At 55.9% G+C, this 13608-nt stretch overlaps 1 protein-coding gene across 2 annotated transcripts; it reads right to left on the reverse strand.

Annotated features, from left to right (window-relative positions):
* Positions 1-1048: 1048 nt before the first annotated feature.
* On the reverse strand, positions 1049-2728 carry PPDPF (pancreatic progenitor cell differentiation and proliferation factor). 2 transcript variants are annotated; one of them, XM_070381419.1, is made up of 5 exons: positions 2572-2728; positions 2024-2104; positions 1716-1793; positions 1538-1634; positions 1049-1454 (listed from the first exon to the last, which is right to left on the reverse strand). In XM_070381419.1, the coding sequence occupies exons 2-5, from the start codon at positions 2076-2078 to the stop codon at positions 1337-1339; spliced, it is 348 nt and encodes a 115-aa protein (XP_070237520.1). In that variant the 5' UTR covers positions 2079-2104; positions 2572-2728; the 3' UTR covers positions 1049-1336. The 2 variants fall into 2 exon arrangements, with proteins under 2 accessions (XP_070237520.1, XP_070237521.1); XM_070381420.1 differs by lacking the exon at positions 2572-2728 and adding an exon at positions 2253-2550.
* Positions 2729-13608: the final 10880 nt, after the last annotated feature.

A 13608-nucleotide genomic window follows, 5' to 3' on the forward strand; every position in this document is an offset into this window, starting at 1 on the left:
AGCACTGACCACCACCCTTCCGTGGGACCACAGGAGAGCCTGTCCCCCAGCCTGCAACGTGCCTGGACACACAGAGGGCAGGCAGGACAGATGGTGTAGGCTTTGGGGGCTACTAGCCACCCAAATGCCTCAGGATGAACTCATGTGACTTAGAATGGAGTTGGGGAGGGGTGGCCAGAGGAGGATGGGCCCCTCCAGCAGAGCCTGGCCCTTGAAGCAGGGGAGGCCACCCCTCTAAGCTTGACTTCACACCAAAGCTCCGTCCACTGCCTCACTGAACTGCCCTCTCCTGACCCCAACCCCCAGTCAAACTCTGCTGGCCACTGAATGTGGACACCACCAGCTCACCCCCTCAGGCCGGTCCCAGGCGGCTGGCAGAGGATGAGGACCTCTCCCCCGCAATACCACATAGGCCTCCTGAGTCAGACTCTGCCCAAAGCTGGGCTTCCCTGGTGAGAGGGACCCACAGGAGCCGCCCACACTTGCTTCCCCTCTGCCTCAGTGGGATGCCAGGGGCCTCAGATCCACTCTGGGGATTGGGGGCCCTGTCCAGAGTGTGTCCTACAAGAGGAGAGAGGAGGCAACATCCTTAACAGAAGACATGTGGGAGAAAAGAGGGCAAGCAAGTTTGAGGACTGCCTCCTCAAGGTCCTCCAGGGGGCACTGGCATTCTTCTGACCCCAAGGTAGAGACTCGCGGGCCTCCTATAGCAGCAGCAAGAGGGGCCAAGGGTGGAATGACCTCAGCAGCTGCCTTGGAAGCTTCCGCTCTGATTCTTGGACTGCCTGCTCTCCTTGATTTCCCGAAATAGCCAGGCACCCCACCCCTTCTCAGATGCAAGTCTCCACACTCACTGGAGCTGTCTGCCCACATGAACCTGGGCCAGACCTCAGAGGCGGCCCCTAGGAGGGGTTCCAGGAAGGCCCAGGGAGCATGGCCAGCTCTCTCATGCCTGGGAATGAGAAGGCTGAGGGGTTAGTGACTTTTCCCTCGGGGGTGGGGGAGCACACAGGTCTCTCTCTCTCTCACACACACACACACACCAGGCTGCTCACTCCTGGAGTTTATTGTCCACTTGGTGCATTGGTGCAAGGCACAGGGTCATGGGGTGTGAGGAAGGCGCGTTCGTGTGGCTCGGATAGCAGAGAGTGGGATTCTCTCAACTTCCTTTTTGGTGTTTTGCTGTTTTGATATTAAAAAGTGAACTGCTTCCCTTGACTGTAGCCTGCTTGGTCTTGGGGAGAGGAGGGAAAGGGAGGGTACAGGGCAGGGGGAGGAAGAGGGCTCTGATGAGCCTAGCGCCTTGAAAGGAAGCCTGGCAGCTGGTGGTGGTCACTCAGGACGGGGGCCTGCAGTTGGTTTTGCCAGGCTGGCCGCTGGGCTGCTGCTTCCCCACAGCTTTCTGAGCCAGGTCACATGTGATCGTGCTGGTGGAGGCCTGGGCAGACTCCGAGCTGGGGGAGAGCAGGAAGTCAGAAGCTGTTTCCACTTGCCCCCGACCCTCCCCCCACACTGGTCCCCAGAAAGGCACACTCACTGCTCTGGGGACTCCAGCACTGTGGCCATGAACGGGAGAGTGGACTTCCCGAAGAAGAAGCTAGCCCACCAGTGTCCCGGGTCTGCTTTGGGGAGACCTGAGAGGAGCAAGGCAAAGTCAAGGTCCTGCTGTCACTCCCTGGGCATAGACCTGGGAACAGAGGGGTCACCGCACTCACCCGGGTGGTGGGGGATGGCTTCCCCGGGGTACTCGGCACTTCCGCAGGAGCTGTTACTGGAAGTGGAGCCCAGGCGGCCTGGAGAGAAGAGGCCCGCTCAGCTCCACGGGGCACCGGGCCTCAAGTCCACCGGGCCTCAAGTCCACCCGGCCAAGCACTGGCTTCACGGGCAGCGCAGGCCGGTGTTAAGGGTCCTTAGCAATTCACTCCCCACCCGATACAGGTTCTCAAGCAACTGGAGCTGACCCCACAAGCTCTAGGCGGGGGAGCTCGGGACGGACTGGGGCGCGGGCAAGGGGCTGACTTACGCCGGTAGTAGTCGTGGGTGGCCACGAGCGAGCCGCTGGAGGGGATGGCTGCCATGCTTTTGCTTGCGGGCTGGTGGAAACCTGCGCACGCGGGGGTCGGGGAGCCCCTTCGGTCACTGCTGCCTCCGCAGAAGGGCGCTCCCCACCCGGGCTGAGTCGACCCGTTCGGACCCCAGGGTCAGGTCAGCCCCGTGGGCTTCCGGGAGGGGCGGAGGCCGGGTTTGTTTACCAAGTCGAGGCGGGGATCCGGAACTCTCGGCCCGCCCTCTCCGCGCGGGCGGCTCCAACCAGCCCGAACCGGCCGCGAGGGACAACAAAGGCGCTTTGTGCGCTGGGCCGCCGGCCTGGGGCTCCGGGAAGCGGCCCTACCTGTGGCCGACGCGCCCCTAGCTCCGTGCCCCGGGTCCTATCCGTCGCCCCCTGCCCACCCCGCGCCCTTCCGACTTCCCGGTCGCCCGGCGGTCAGCCCCGCCAGCCGTCGCGCACCGGCCGCCCCCTGCCGCCCATTCGGGCCGCTCGACTTCATCCACGCGCCGCCCGGGCCCCACCTCGGCGGCGACCCCTCGAGGGCCTTGGCGTGAGATCACGGACGGTGGGCACGGGGGCGCTAGGCCACAGAGCCCATCTGCATAAGAAAAAGCGGGAGGCCACTCCACAAACTAGACGCGAGGGCGCGCACGCGCGAACGCGTCCCCCTTATAAGGCTGTACGGCCCCGCTCTCGGCTCCGCCCCAGCCCCGGCGAGACCCCGCCCCGCTCTCGGCCCCGCCCCAGCCCGGCGAGACTCCGCCCCAATATCGGCCCCGCCCCAGCTAGGCTCCGGTCCCGCCCCAGCTGGGCTCCGGTCCCGCCCCGCCTAATTGGCTGCGAGGCCAAATAGGCCCCGCCCCAAGCTCAGCTTGGCCCCACCCCGCCCCGCCCCCGTGGCGTGGCCCTCGCTCGTCCGCCCAGGAAGAAGTCCAGCCCCGTTGTCTGTCTGACTTGGAGTGCCGGGCAGCGCATCCTAGCCTGGTCTGGGCTTGAGGTGGTTAAATAACCGCCGCCCCAGCCTGAAAACAGGCCCTGTCTCTCTCCCACCTCCCATCCCCGCTTCCTGGGCTCTGGCCATCATTTGGGACCCAGGCCTCCTGCTAGTCCAGCCTGTTTGCACCTTTCCAGCTTATCGGAGGCGGCAGGCGTGCTGGACGGTGGCCCCTGCACTTCCAGTCTGTTTTTGCTGCTGTCCACAGCCCAGGGCTGAGCCCCAGTCGTGCCCCCGCAGTGCCCGTCTGCTCTGGCCTTGGCTCAGAATGGGGCCCCCCCCACTCTCACCCTGGACAGATAAGAGGGTGTTGGCTAGTGCATGCCCAGCCCTCAACCAGATGTGGGCCGCAACTGGTGCATGCCCTCCCCCAGCTGTCGGCCTGGTGGTACCCAGAACGAGCTGTGTGCCAGGGGCCTTCCAGCCCTTTAGCGACTTCATTGTGTGTGGGAAGCTGGGGAGCCCACCCATGTTCACTGCACAGCGCTAAGGGCTCCAGAACCAATTCTGCGTTCCCAGCTCCAGCCTGCGTCCAGCTGGTTGGCAAGCCTGGGTTGGGGAGGAGAGTGGAAAGTAGGGCAGACAGATGGGGGTGCTTATGTCAGTGGGGGTGAGTAGAGAGCTCTGTTTGGGGATGTCTCCAGTAGCTGTGAGGTCCCTAGTTTGGGCAGCCCCAGCATGTTCCCTGTGGAGTCTGGGCCACACCCTGGCTCTGCAACCAGGAGGAGGACTTTCTTTCCAGTGTGGAAAGTAGCCTTCTCCCCCACCCTCAGCCTCCTCCAGGCCCCAGGGCCCAACTGCCCTTGAAGGGGAAGCCTCCCTGTTCTCCTCCTGGCTCTTTGGTGCTAGCCCTGGCTGGACAGTCTAGTCCTGTGGGCTGGGAAAGAGACAGGTGCCCTGACTGGACCTTGGGCCATTCTGTCCACCTGGCACTCTGGTGGGCTGAGCACCTGCTGTGAGTATATGGCTTGCCTGGGCACAAGGATTGGTGGTGAATGAGGCAGGTGCCCCTTCCAGCAGAGGGGCCAGTTAAGAGAGAGTAGCCACACTAGGTGCTGGAGGGGGAACAGGAGAGAGGGTGTCAGGCTTAAGCTGGGGGCTGAGCAAGGAGGAGGTGAGGTGGGGCCCAGAGCTCAGAGCTGCTGGGCAAGAGGAGGGGGCCCTCTGGGCCTGGACAGGGTTCCATGGCAAGACCTGCAATGGGAGTGGCAGCCAGGCATGCCTACTGCTCACTGAAGGATCATTGATAAGGTCAGTGCAGTTGGTACCAAGAGGGTGGAATGTTCGGGCAAGACCCAGGCTTGTCTCGCTTACCTTCCCAGGCCACCTTTCAGCAGCCCACTGGCCAGCCTTCCCCCATCCACCCCAGTCTCAACCTCACCAATGATTTTAAGAGTGGATAATCTGAAAAAAGGGTAGTTTTTTTTTTTTTTTTTAAGTGATAGTGTAAAGGCTGCATTTACTAAGCCAGGAAGGTAGAGGTTCTGCCAGTTGCTCCCAATAGCTGGCCTCAGGGCCCCTGAGTGGATGGTGGCATGTCCTGGTTAGAGTGGAGAAAGGGGTAGGCCTTTTGGCCTCCATCTGGTCTAACCCCTCCATCTGGTGTGAAGGGGTCTCAGCCACTGGGCCCTGCCCCTTCCCTGGACTCCCACATCCCTGTAGTCAGCGTCTAAATGTGTGGGCATCTCGTGGGTGCCTGTCGCTCTTGCCTCCAACAGGACCGGGGTTCCAGGGACTAGAGCTCAAGAGGCCAGCCTGAGGGGCCCGCCCAGGACCATGGACAGCTCATGTGATCAGGAAGTGGGGCTAAGATTTGGCAAGGTGCCTGCTCTGGATCCTGGGCCTGCTGGTTACACAGGAGGGGGCACAGCTGGGAAACTGAGGGCTGCTGCCATTCCTGGGGGCCCGGGAGGCACACAGAGTACCCCTGGGGGAGAGGAGCAGCAGTGTGAGGAGTGGAACCCCTGAGGCAGACCCATTCCATGGTGGGGTCTGAGCAGAGAGAGCTTAGGGGCAGAGGGCCACCAGGGCTTCTGCTGGGAGGTGCTCAGATCTGGAGGCTGGTGCTGACCTTGCTGCTGTGGCTTCTACCACCCAGAGCTCATGGATAACCCACATGTCCACCGGGGGCGGTGAGTGGGAGACCCTGCCCTCTCCAGGCTCAGTCCCCTGAAGCTGAGACAGTGCTGCCTTAGCACCAGTGCAGGGAGATGAAGAGGCCCTGGGGCCAGAGGGAGCCCTGATGCACTGGGCTGTGGGTGTATGTGTGTGCTAAGTTGCTACAGTCATGTCTGACTCTTTGCGACCCTATGAACTGTGGTCCACCAGGCTCCTCTGTCCATGGGATTCTCGAGCAAGAACGCTAGAGTGGGTTGCCATTTCCCTCTCCAGGGGATCTTCCCTACTCAGGATTGAACCTGCATCTCTTATGTCTCCAGCATTGGCAGGCAGGTTTTTTACCACTAGTGCCACCTGGGAAGCCCAGCCTTGTGGGGATGGGGAGGTTGAAGTTAAGTCCTGCCTCCTGGTGGGGAGCAGAGGATAAGATGTCCCAGCGAGTCCGCGGGGGTGGATGAGCATGTGGCACTTTAGTCACTGCAGGCAGGCCTCATAGCCTTCCAGTCCTGCCCCTGGGACCTCAGCAGCCTCTCCTCCTCGGGGATCCCAAACAGTGCCAGGCCCCTGGGATGGCCCTAATGCAGCCACATGCCCATCTGTTCCCTGAGGGATCCAGACCCCTGCATCCCTGGGGCTCCCTGGACCTGGATCAGGCCTGGGCAGCTGGGTAGGAGGGCTAGGGAAGAAGGGAAGATGTGCAGGGGTGGTGGGGTCCTGAAACCCCTCCTCCTGGCCTCAAGAAACCATGGGGCCCCCACATCCAAACAGAGCTCAGCTCCCAGGGTGACGGGAAGCTTCAGATCCTCAAGGGAGAGACTGGGAGGAATTCTCAGGCTGCCCTCTTTCCAGGTCAGGGCTGAGACCCCCCAGAGGCTGTTGCTCCTCCAGAGCTCAGTGGTCCTCAATTCGGCTCCATTCTCTCCTCCCCCAGACCCTGGCTCCAGCCAGCAGGGCTCTGCTCAGTCTGATCAGGCCATATGACACCCCTCACTGGTCAGAGCCTTTGAGCCTCTACCTGGCTGAGGTCAAGGCCAGCAATGTCCTGGGGTCACCTTTGGCAGCCCAGATCTAGGAACCTGGGCTGGCAGGGCACTCGGCTGTGCTGTGGCTGGTTCCTGTTTGGGACTCCCTCCTGTAGGAGTGTCTTGGGAGCAGCTGCTGAGACAGAAGGTGGGGTCAAGATGTGTGTTGGTGACCAGCACCCCGGGAGGGAGCTGAGGGATGCAGGACTGGGTGAGGGGTGATGTCAGCTCAGGTGGTTGGCCCAGATGGGCTGCAATGGGGCCCATCAGGAGTCCTGGAGTAAGGAGAGATCATTAGGGTTGAACTGCATTGAGCCCCAGGAAGCCAACCAGGGAATTGAGCCCTTGGGCATGACAGCTTTGTAGCCCAGGCCAGGCCTAGAGGAGAGGGTAGTGGGAGCCACTCCCAGCTAGGCACTGAGGCCTTCCCTGAAGGAACTCTGGTGGGGGCTTCCCCCACCTTCCCAGGCCACCTTTCAGTGGCCCACTGGCCAGTCTGTCCCCCTCCACCCCAGTCTCAATCTCACCAAATGATTTCAAGAGTGGAATAATAAAAAAAAAAAAGGGTAGTTTTTTTTTTTTTTAAGCATTAATGTAAAGGCTGCATTTACTAAGCCGGGAAGGTAGGGGTTCTGCCAGTCACTCCCCATAGCTGGCCTCGGGGCCCCTGAGTGGATGGTGGCATGTCCTGGTTAGAGCGGGGAAAGGGGTAGGGATCTCGGCCTCCATCTAGTCTTGCCCCAGCCTGTGGACAGCATGGCCTGATCCCCAGATGGGCTACACCCCTGTCGGGGATTCCCAGAGGTGCTGAGTGGACCTCAAGGTCCTTGTGTTGCTGACACCCCTGGGTGTGGCTCCAGCATTGGGGGAACACAGGCTCTGGGCCTTGAGGCCTGGGCTGGGGCTGCTGTAACTTTAGGGTGGGTGTGACAGGGGCTAGGCTTGGGAGAGGCTGGCCCAGGTCTTCCACCATCCCTTGAGGATGGTGGCCCAAGTGCTCAGGGGCTCGTCCGGTGCTCAGAGTGGGCAGGCTGAGTCTGGGGTCAGGATGCAGTGCTTGAGGCTCCAGCCACCTGGGGAAGCGGTGGCATGAAAGCCATAGGGAGGCCAGAGACAGTCACATGCAGGACATCCTCACTGTAGAGGGAACAGGATGGCTGATGGCCATGGGCTCCCTGGGTTCAGGGCAGGATTTCGGCCTGAGGTTGGGGTCCTGGCTGAGCACCAGGGCCTCGTGGGATTCCTGAGCCCTGTCCCTTCCTGCAGACTGTTAGGGGCAGCACCTTCCTGACAGGTGTTCTGTGAAGACCAGACAGGGCGGCAAGGGGCTGGCTCAAACCCCGGGCTGGCTCAAACCCCGGGCTGCTGCTGTCGTGGGCCCCATGTGTCACTCTTGCCACAGGTGTTTGGGTGTGAGGTGAGGGCTCTGCCAAAGGCTGAGCAGAGCTGGGGCCCTCAGGGCTTCTCCTCCTGCCCCTGGAGAACGGGCTCCCCAGTAGGACTCCAGCCCAGGCCCTGCCCCTGCCCTTCAGGTCAGAACACCCTCTTCCCTGGGTCCCAGCTATGCCAGGTTTCAGCACTAGCTGGAGCTTCTGTAAGTGACATCACCACTTGCAGAGGAAATAAAACTACTGACTAATATGTAATGAATGCCTACTATGTGGGGGCACTTTGTGTGGCCAGATGATCACTCATCCATTGTCCTCAGTGTCCTTGTTGGTAAAACAGGAAAGTACCAGGACCTAACACATAGCAGGTGCTTATTAAAAGTCACTATTTATAGCACTTTTTGCTACTGAAAACACCTAATTGTTTTTTTTTGCTGGTTAAGTAAAATCTGGGAGGGCTGAGCTTGCACCTGTTCTGTCCCAGTAACGAAGAAAGACTTGGCCCTGTTGTGGGCATTTAAGAAATATATCTGATGAAAGGGTGAATTGTGTAAAGACATGACAGATTTCCAGCATGAAGGAGTGAGGAAGTCAAGAAGATTCTCCCTTAAAAAGCAAATACAAACCTAGGAACAAGCATTGCAATGCCCTGGAATTCCATCCAAGGCATTAAACAACCCACAAAGTGTTTCTTCATCAAGAATACCGAGCTTTAGGATAAGATCTAAAATTCCTCCGTGAAGAAGCACCAGGAGAACCCCAGTTGGCATGAGAAATGACGCCCGGCAAACAGGTTTACTGGGATGGCAGATGCTGTAGTGACCAACGAAGGCTTTAAAGCAACTGATGTAAAAATGCACCAACACACAACTGTGAGCATTCAAGTCAAGTGATGGGGAATGAGGTTGACAAACCCAGTTATGATCGAAACCAGACAAGAAATAGAAAAGGAGGTCCTTGGGAGTTCCCTGGTCCATTAAGAATTCACCTGCCAATGCAGGGGACACAGGTTCCATCCGTGGTCTGGAAAGATCCCACATGCCTCAGGGCAACTAAGCTTGTGCATCACAACTACTGAGCCCATGCCCCCAGAGCCCCTACTCTGCAATAAGTCACCGCAAAGAGAAGCCCATGCACTGCAACTACAGAGTAGCCCCCGCTTTCCTCTCTGCAACTAGACAAAAGCCCAGGGGCAGCAATGAAGATCCAGTGCAGCAAAAAATAAATCATAAATAATTTTTTAAAAAGAAAGAAAGAAAAGAATGTCTTCAGTCTTGGAAAGAGCATCACTTACAGCCAACCAACTCCTGGCAAGTAGGCCAGTGTGGTCCTTGATGGAGAAAGACAGGATCTTTTCCCAGCACCAGGCAGGCAGCAAAGATGTCCACTCTCACCACGATTATTCGATGTCTACCAGAAGTCTTAGCGGGTGCAATGAGACAAGAAAAAGAAAGAAAAGGCATCCAGATTGAAAGTGGGAAAGAAAACTGTCCGTCTCCAAGATACCGTGGTGGTCGTCATCAAGGAATATACAAAAAAACCTTAATGAGTGAATGAGATTTAGCCAGACTCAGTCAACACACAAAAACCAGTTGTACTCCTGATTTACTAATGATTTACAACTAGAAGCAGTTAGAAACACCATATATAATAGCCACACTCTGCCATGAAACACTGAGGTATAAACCTGACAAAATGAGTATAGGATTTGTATGCCAAAAATTAAATGCTAATGACAGAAACCAGTGAAGGCCTAAATAATGGAGAATCAACACAGTAGAGATGTCTGTTCCCTCCAAACTGATGTACATATTTAATGCAATTCCAGTAAAAATCTCAGCAAGGTCTTTGAAGATGTAGGTCCTAAAACTAACACAGAGGAACTATGATAACTAAAATATATTTGAAAAATAAGAATATAGAGAAATAGCAATACCCAAATCTTTTTATTGAGGTAAAATTCCCATAAACTAACCACTTTAAAGTGGGCAGCTCAGCAGCAACCATTTAATACATTGACGGTTGTGTAACCTTCTCTCCACATTTCATCACCCCAAAAGGAAACCCATTTTATCCATTAAGCACCTCCTTCCCTTTGCCCCTCCCCTAGTCCCTGGTGACCACTGATCCATTTTCTGTCTCTATGATTTTACTTGTTCTGGACATTTCATGTGAGTGGAATCACACAGTCTTTCCTGGCCTTTTACTTAGGCCTTCTTTCACTCAGCATACTGTTTTCAAGGTTTATCCACATAGTAGCATGCATCAGCACTTCCCCCCCCCCCCCGCAAATTGTTTTACTGCTGTAAAATACACATAACAATTTACCATCTTAACCATCCCCCCACCCCCCACCCCTTTGGCTGCAGCACACAGCTTTTGAGATCTTTCTTCCCTGACCAGGGATTGAACCTGTGCCCCCTGCAGTGGAAGCACAGAGTCCTAATCACTGGACTAGGGAAATCCCCAAGCCCATGTGGAAATAGTGGGTGCGCCTTCATTGGGTCTTCTGCTCAGGATTTCAAAAGGGTACAATCAAGGTGCCTGTGTGTCCTTCAGGGGCTTGGGGGGATGTATTTGAAGGTCATGTAGTGGTTGGCAGAATCATCTGGGGCTGTAGTACTGAGGTTCCTGCTTTCTCGGTGGCAGATAGCAGGAGCCATGCTCAGCTTTGAGAGGCAACCCATGGTTCCTGACATATGGCCCCTCCCAGCCCTCTCACAACCCGGAAGCTCACTTCTTCAAGGCCAAGAGGGGAACCTCCTGCTCTGGTCTGCAAAGACCAAGTCTTAAATACTACAGACAAATCAAGAGCATGACCGTGCATCACCTTGGTCATGTGCTGTTGGCTACATGTGGCCACAGGTTCCTTCTGCCCTCAAGGGGAAAGGTTATTCCAGGGCATGACTCCTTGGAGGACTCCTCAGACTGTGTCCACCAGGAGCTGAGATTGAAACAAAAACACCGGAAGACCAGCCTTGCCGGTTGGCATTGGCACTTGGGCCTGGCCAGAGTGAAGAGATTGCTCACTTGTTTTTTAGGAGAAAAGATTATACTGAGAGCAATGCCTACTCTAGGCTCCATCTAAGAAGAGATAAAAGTGAGCTCCATAAAGAGCTTTGGGGGGAACAAAACTGGAAGCTGAATCTTATCGAGTGTAGGATCTTGGGAGGCACTTTGGGGTTCCCAGATTGACACAAACAAAGCATGAAAACAAGCCCACCAAAATTCAGTAATGGAATGGCTGCTAAAATGAGAACCAACAGTATTCCAAGGAAGGTAACAGAATCCAGAGTCTTTACAGAATGTTCATTATTCAGCCAAAAATCAGTTCAGTTCACTCAGTCGCGTCCGACTCTTTGTGACCCCAAGGACTGCAACATGCCAGGCTTCCCTGTCCATCACCTGGAGCTTGCTCAAATTCATGTCCATCAAGTCGGTAATGCCATCCAACCAGCTCATCCTCTGTCATCCCCTTCTCCTCCTGGCTTCAATCTTTCTCAGTATCAGAATCTTTTCCGATGAGTCAGTTCTTCACATCAGGTTGCCAAAGTATTGGAGCTTCAGCTTCAGCATCAGTCCATCCAATGAATATTCAGGACTGATTTCCTTTAGGATTGACTGCTTTGATCTCCTTGCAGTCCAAGGGACTCTAAGAGTCTTCAAAAGCATCAATTCTTCAGCGTTCAGCCTTCTTTATGGTCCAACTCTCATATCCATACATGACCACTGGAAAAACCATAGCTTTGACTAGATGGACCTTTGTTGGCAAAGTAATGTCTCTGCTTTTTAATATGTTTTCTAGGTTGATCATAGCTTTTCTTCCAAGGAGCGAGCGTCTTTTCATTTCACAGCTGCTGTCACCATCTTCAGTGATTTTGGAGCCCAAGAACATAAAGTCTGCCACTGTTTCCACTGGTTCCCCATCTGTTTGTCATGAAGTGATGGGACCGGATGCCATGATCTTAGTTTTTTGAATTGAATTTTAAGCCAACTTTTTCACTCTCATCTTTCACTTTCACCAAGAGGCTCTTTAGTTCCTCTTCGCTTTCTGCCATAAGGGTTGTATCATCTGCATATCTGAGGTTATTGATGTTTCTTCTCCAGGAAATCTTGATTCCAGCCTGTGCTTCATCCAGCCCAGCATTTTGCATGATGTACTCTGCATATAGATTAAATGAGCAGGGTGACAAAGAGCCTTGATGTACCACTTTCCTAATTTGAAACCAGTCTGTTGTTCCATGTCTGGTTCTAACTGTTGCTTCTTGACCTGCATACAGATTTCTCAGGAGGCAGGTAAGGTGGTCTGGTAAAAATCACTAGACGTGCAAAAAAATAGTAAAATTTCCTCCCTGTCAAGGGAAAACACTAGCTGTCATTTAGTTTTCTCTTGGAGGTAAATTCACCCTTCACTGCCTGCTTTGCAAAAGTGGATCTGCTCACTGAGGAGGAGAAATGCTTACTGTAATTTTGTCCACTGTCACAGAGCAAGTATCAAAGGGTGAATTTACCAGCCAGGAGGCAGTACACAAATGACGGGAATAATGTACACACACACACACGGCTCAAAACCCCACCCATGAGGCCTATAGCAGACAGAAATGCTCACACAAGTGGCACACAGGAGAGGTTCACAGCAGCTTAATTTTCGGCAGCTCAGAACTGGGAACGGAATACTACACAGCAGTGGAAACGGAATGCTACACAGCGGTGAAGAAGCAAACACCTCCCAGATGCAGGAGCACAGGTGCAAGTCACACACGTGGTGGCGGGTGAAAGAGGCCAGAAAAAAGAACAGAAGCTACATGGACCATTCACGCAAAGCTTAAGAGCCAGCAAAGTGGTGTCTGGCAGGAGAAGCCCAAGTCAGGGTGCTTTTGAGGGCACAACAGAGTGTTCTATTTCCTGACCTGGTGGTCAAGCACAACTATGCTTCGTGCAGTTTCTCTAAGTGGTTCAAGGACAGGCTGGAGCCCTGTCTCCCTCAATGCCCAGTCCTTCCCCTGTCCTCCTGCATCAGTCATTCTAACATCTCCTGAGGCCCCCAGCTCCCTAGGCAGGTTATTCCCAACTGTGCAATTGAGGGGAGCTCTATTCAAAAGCAGAAAACCAGGGCCCCAGGGTTGCTAAGGAGCTTCCTGTTCCCCAGGGAAATTTCTGAACCTGGGAGTGGGAGGCTGGCTTAGGGCTGAGACCTCTCCCTCCCCTACACCAGGGCAGGGGTCCATGGTAACCCATCCAGGTGTGAAAGGAGTCCATGACACAGCACATGCCCACCTGGGCCCAGAGAACACTGGCCAGGAGGGGTCGTCGGGCCTGCAGACCCTCCCCTGGTTCTCCCTGTGTCCCTGGCCCATAGCAGGGCTGTGCCTTCTTAACCCAAGATCTTTGGGTTAAGATCTGGCTGATCTCTCCATCTCTCTGTTGGCTTCCCAACCTGCAGTGAACTGAATGGGGGGACCTGGCCACTCCCTCTTGCTAGCACCAAGCTGGATCGCCGCCCCTTCGCAGTGGCCCAGAGCCAGGGGCCCAGCCCACCGGAACCCCCTCTTCTGTTTCCCCGAAGCACGGGTGCTGCTCTAGTGCAGGCGGGGCCGCCAGGGTTCCTGGGGAGTGAGGGCTTGGGGGGAGGAGTCTGAGGGCCTGGGGGGAGGAGTCTAAAGACTCCATCACCATGGCTACGGCTCCCTGCTGCTGCCGTTGTAAGGGTGGGCGGATAGCTCCCTTGGCCCCAGTGTGGGTGGGGGCGGGGCGGGCTGGCTGCCCTCCCCCTCTATAAGGGATGGTGTCTCCCTCTCTAAGCTGTTCTGGCTGACTCAGGTCCGTCCCATCCTCCCAGACACGCTCGGTTTGGCAGGTGACGTGTTTGGGGGCCTGCATCGCCCAGCAAGTCACCCCGACTCCCCCCCCACCCGCCGCCCCCTTTCTTTCAGTAGGCCCGGAGACCCAGCCCAGGGCTGGCAGGCTGGTGGGGCCTCGGCGGTCTTGGGCTCTTGCTGGCGTACACGTGCCCTGGCCCCGCCCCTTCTCTGATTA

The sequence above is a fragment of the Bos mutus genome, chromosome 13 (assembly GCF_027580195.1).
Source record: "Bos mutus isolate GX-2022 chromosome 13, NWIPB_WYAK_1.1, whole genome shotgun sequence".
Classification (NCBI taxonomy): domain Eukaryota; kingdom Metazoa; phylum Chordata; class Mammalia; order Artiodactyla; family Bovidae; genus Bos; species Bos mutus.

Excerpts from the sequence above, each read along its gene's own strand:
- PPDPF (XM_070381419.1), bottom strand. The coding sequence starts at position 2,078 with ATGGCAGCCATCCCCTCCAGCGGCTCGCTCGTGGCCACCCACGACTAC. Across the intron at positions 1,794-2,023 it reads CACCCACGACTACTACCGGC|GCCGCCTGGGCTCCACTTCC; the intron begins GTAAGTCAGCCC and ends TCTTCTCTCCAG. Across the intron at positions 1,635-1,715 it reads AGCCATCCCCCACCACCCGG|GTCTCCCCAAAGCAGACCCG; the intron begins GTGAGTGCGGTG and ends TGCTCCTCTCAG.